We start from the raw sequence: 3880 nt of genomic DNA on the forward strand, positions 1-3880 counted from the left end.
CTTGCTGCTCTGCACAGTCAGCTCTGGTAAGCCGTCTAGCATGTCATTAGTGGGGACCTGAGGCGCCAGAGGGAAAGTCCCCTCCCAGTGGGCTGGAGGCTGAGGGAGGGCGGGCCCTGGGCTGGGATCCGCAGGCAGGTGGCCGCCCCTGGGTGGGGCCGCCCGGCCAAGCCCTTGGGGTATAAGTGGGAGGCCGGGCCTGCTGAGCACCTGTCGGGGGCAGCTCCTGGGTGCAGGTGCCAGGTAGGTGGCTCCAGCCAGCCCAGCCCCAGCATGAGCTCCTTCGACCTGCCGGCGCCCTCCCCACCTCGCTGCAGCCCCCAGTTCCCCAGCATCGGCCAGGAGCCTCCTGAGATGAACCTCTACTATGAGAACTTCTTCCACCCACAGGGCGTGCCCAGCCCTCAGCGGCCCTCCTTCGAGGGGGGCGGCGAGTATGGGGCCACCCCCAACCCCTACCTCTGGTTCAACGGGCCCACCATGACCCCGCCACCCTACCTGCCCAGCCCCAACGCCAGCCCCTTCCTGCCCCAGGCCTATGGCGTGCAGAGGTCGCTACTGCCCAGCGTGTCGGGGCTTGGGGGTAGCGACCTGGGCTGGCTGCCCATCCCTTCGCAGGAGGAGCTGATGAAGCTGGTGCGGCCCCCCTACTCCTACTCGGCTCTCATCGCCATGGCCATTCATGGGGCACCCGACAAGCGCCTCACCCTCAGCCAGATCTACCAGTACGTAGCGGACAACTTCCCCTTCTACAACAAGAGCAAGGCCGGCTGGCAGAACTCCATCCGCCACAACCTGTCGCTCAACGACTGCTTCAAGAAGGTGCCCCGGGATGATGACGACCCGGGTAAGGAGGCTTTGAGTGTGGGGGGTGTCCCCAGGGAAGGCTCGCTGCCTTCCTTCCCAAGACCCCATTCTAGAAAGTTCTGACTAGGGCTGTGCCCCCCGAGATTGGGGGATGCTACCAGGCAGGGCAGAGGGGAGCTCAACAGTGGAGGAGAACATGGGCCTGGGGGAAGACTGGGTTTTCAGTTCTGGCTGTGCTCCTGCCCAGTCAGTGACCTCCAGCAGGTCAGACCACAGAGCCTCAGTTCCCTCATCGGAAAACCAGGGATAGTGATGGCGTCTGCTTTGCAGGCTACAGTGGAGGTGATGAGATAATGTACACAAGGTCTTTGGTGTTATCAAGCACTTAATCGCCAGCAGGAATTACGATCATCTGCATCTCCAGCACCCACCACATAAAAAGTCTTTGGTGAATGAATGACTGGACCAAGTAAAGCCCGAGGGCATCCCAAGACTGCCGAGAAGAGGATCTGACCTGGGTTAAACAGCCACTATTGGCCCATTTTGCTGCCTGCCCTATTTCTACTTATGTAACCTCGTTTAACCCATGACACCCCTGCAGGGTAGCTCTTATTAAACCCATTCTACAGATTAGGAAAATAACACTCAGAGGTGACACAGAATGAAGTGATGTGATGGAACTTGAATTTAAACTCAGTTTTCTCTAACATCAGAAATTGTGAGCTTTTCCTTTCCAACAATGCATTTCTAAAACTCAGAGACCTGCAGAGAGGCGTGTATTAAATACTCATGCATCCATTTCCCAGAATTAAAGTCCATTTTTGTTCCACCGCAGGAAGCCAAGGTATAGCTCAGAGGAACCCCAACTCTGCCCCATTTGAGGTTGGCAAGTGCCAGGCCTGTTTGTCCCCAGAAGAGGGCAAGTGTCCTGTCCAAGGACTGCTGTCACCCTCAGGCTGACAGATGGTAGCAGGAAGAGTTCAGGCCTTCCCTCGAGATGGTACCTCCCAGCTGCAAAGCCCCTTTCCATATCCAGTGTCGATCGTTCTCAGTGAGCCTGAGGAAGACAGGGGCAACAGGTCCACTTTTCAGACTAGGAAACTGAGGTTCTCCCAAAGCCTCTCAGTCAGTGAGGAGCAAAGCCAGGACTCAAGTCTGTCTTCAGACTCCAAGCCTAGGACTATTAGGTAGTCCCGGAGTTTTTCCTGAGTCTTCTTTTCCTTCAGCATTGAAAGCCCTCCATCCTGCATCCCCCAACCTCTCAGTATCCCTGCCCCCAGTACTTCATCCTTCTTAAAGAGACCTACATTGCAAACTCCTTAATGCCTGTGCCTCTCGGCTGCAGTCCCAGAGGGCCCCGTCATGGGCTGCTTAATGAAAGATGGAGGTGGTGTGGTCCATCAGTTGATGGAATTCCTTCATTCCTCAGTCCCTGTCTTTGGGTCTCTGACTTCCTGCATCTGTCACCTTGTCTTTTAGTTTATGACAATAAGAAGGAACAGAAGCAAAGCGTTTTGTCCACCTCTCTACTTACCCCCTTTCACTTTTGTATCAGGCAAAGGGAATTACTGGACCCTGGACCCCAACTGCGAGAAGATGTTCGACAATGGAAATTTCCGCAGGAAAAGGAAGAGAAAATCAGATGTTTCCTCCAGCACAGCCACCTTGGCCTTAGAGAAGACAGAGAGCAGTCTCCTGGCAGGCAGCCCCAAGACCACAGAGCCTCAGGACATCTTGGATGGAGCCTCCCCAGGGGGCACCACCAGCTCCCCAGAGAAGCAGCCCTCCCCTCCCCCATCGGGCACCCCTTGCCTTCACAGCTTCCTCTCCTCTATGACAGCCTATGTGAGCGGGGGGAGCCCCACGAGCCGCCCCTTGGCCACACCAGGACTGAGCCCTGAGCCCAGTGACAAGACGGGGCAGAACTCACTGAGCTTCAACTCCTTCTCCCCGCTCACCAATCTCAGCAGCCACGGCGGTGGGGGTGACTGGGCAAACTCCATGCCCACCAACACGCTCGGCTACGGAGGATCTGTGCTCGGCCAGTTCAGCCCTCACTTCTACAACAGTGTCAACACCAATGGTGTCCTCTACCCCAGGGAGGGCACTGAGGTCTAGGTACAGCACAGCTCCTGAGCCAGATGGACATGCCAGAAAGAAAACCAGTGGAGGTCCTCCATGCCAGCCCCATGGTGGTCCATGACTGTGGAACTGCCCAGACATAAGTAGGAGCCTCCGAGGAATCCATCCTCTTTCTAGAACACTGGTTAAGACTCCTGTTTATCACACATAGGCCCACACACAGACTCACCAACTTTGCAATGGAAATACTGGTGCCTGCAGAGCAGCAATAACAGTGGCAGGTGCTGTACTAGGCTCTGTACTGGCCACACTTACTACTGACAGTCACCCCGTAAGGTTCACAAACCTCCCCATTGAACAGATGAGGAAACTGAGGCTCAAGCAGGTTAAGTAACATTTTCAGGGTTATATAAACTAGTAAATGGCAGAGCTAAGAGTCAAATCCAGATCTATGTGATCCTCAGAGATTGGAGGCTGGGATAGAGAACTGACTGAGTAGCCAAGGAAGGTCAGTGTGAAAAGCTTGCTATGGCAAATAGAGCAAAATCTCTCCACTGCTTTCTGTCCACCAACATTTAGTGTCAGCCCCGACACATCTTGTCCTGGTCCAAGACCTTATTCTGCGTGCCCCAACTTCCCTGCAGACACTCCTTTTGCTACCACCCAAGGAAGGAAGTCACCAGTGGCCTTAGTGCAGGAAACTCAGCCCTGGTGGCCCCACAGAACAATGCATCTAACATGTGCAGTGCATCCCCATGGAGAGACATCATTGCTCCCCAGCCCCCCAGAAACCTTGAGCAGATCCAGGGGTCAGTGAGAGGAGTGGTGTGTACCCCTAAATCCTCCCACCCCAGCAGTGCCCATCTGTAAAATCTTATAAAGCCCAGTTTCCTGTGTGCATGTCATGGGCCAGTGAGCTGGAGATGGCTGAGTCTTCCAAGAGAAACAAGGCTGGATAAGCGCTTCTCTTTTTTTTTTTTTTTTTTTTTTT

At 54.8% G+C, this 3880-nt stretch overlaps 1 protein-coding gene across 1 annotated transcript; it reads left to right on the forward strand.

Moving 5' to 3' along the window:
- The first annotated feature begins 218 nt into the window (after positions 1–218).
- Positions 219–3866, forward strand: FOXI1 (forkhead box I1). Its single transcript, XM_017849396.1, has 2 exons — positions 219–847; positions 2363–3866. The coding sequence occupies exons 1-2, from the start codon at positions 274–276 to the stop codon at positions 2923–2925; spliced, it is 1137 nt and encodes a 378-aa protein (XP_017704885.1). The 5' UTR covers positions 219–273; the 3' UTR covers positions 2926–3866.
- Positions 3867–3880: the final 14 nt, after the last annotated feature.

Source organism: Rhinopithecus bieti, unplaced genomic scaffold, assembly GCF_001698545.2.
Source record: "Rhinopithecus bieti isolate Rb0 unplaced genomic scaffold, ASM169854v2 scaffold_30732, whole genome shotgun sequence".
NCBI lineage: Eukaryota > Metazoa > Chordata > Mammalia > Primates > Cercopithecidae > Rhinopithecus > Rhinopithecus bieti.

What these genes read in the sequence shown, in the direction of transcription:
- FOXI1 (XM_017849396.1), top strand. Translation starts at nt 274, where the DNA reads ATGAGCTCCTTCGACCTGCCGGCGCCCTCCCCACCTCGCTGCAGCCCC. An exon ending in CCGGGATGATGACGACCCGG is followed by an intron (nt 848 to 2,362) that starts GTAAGGAGGCTT and finishes CTTTTGTATCAG; the next exon opens with GCAAAGGGAATTACTGGACC.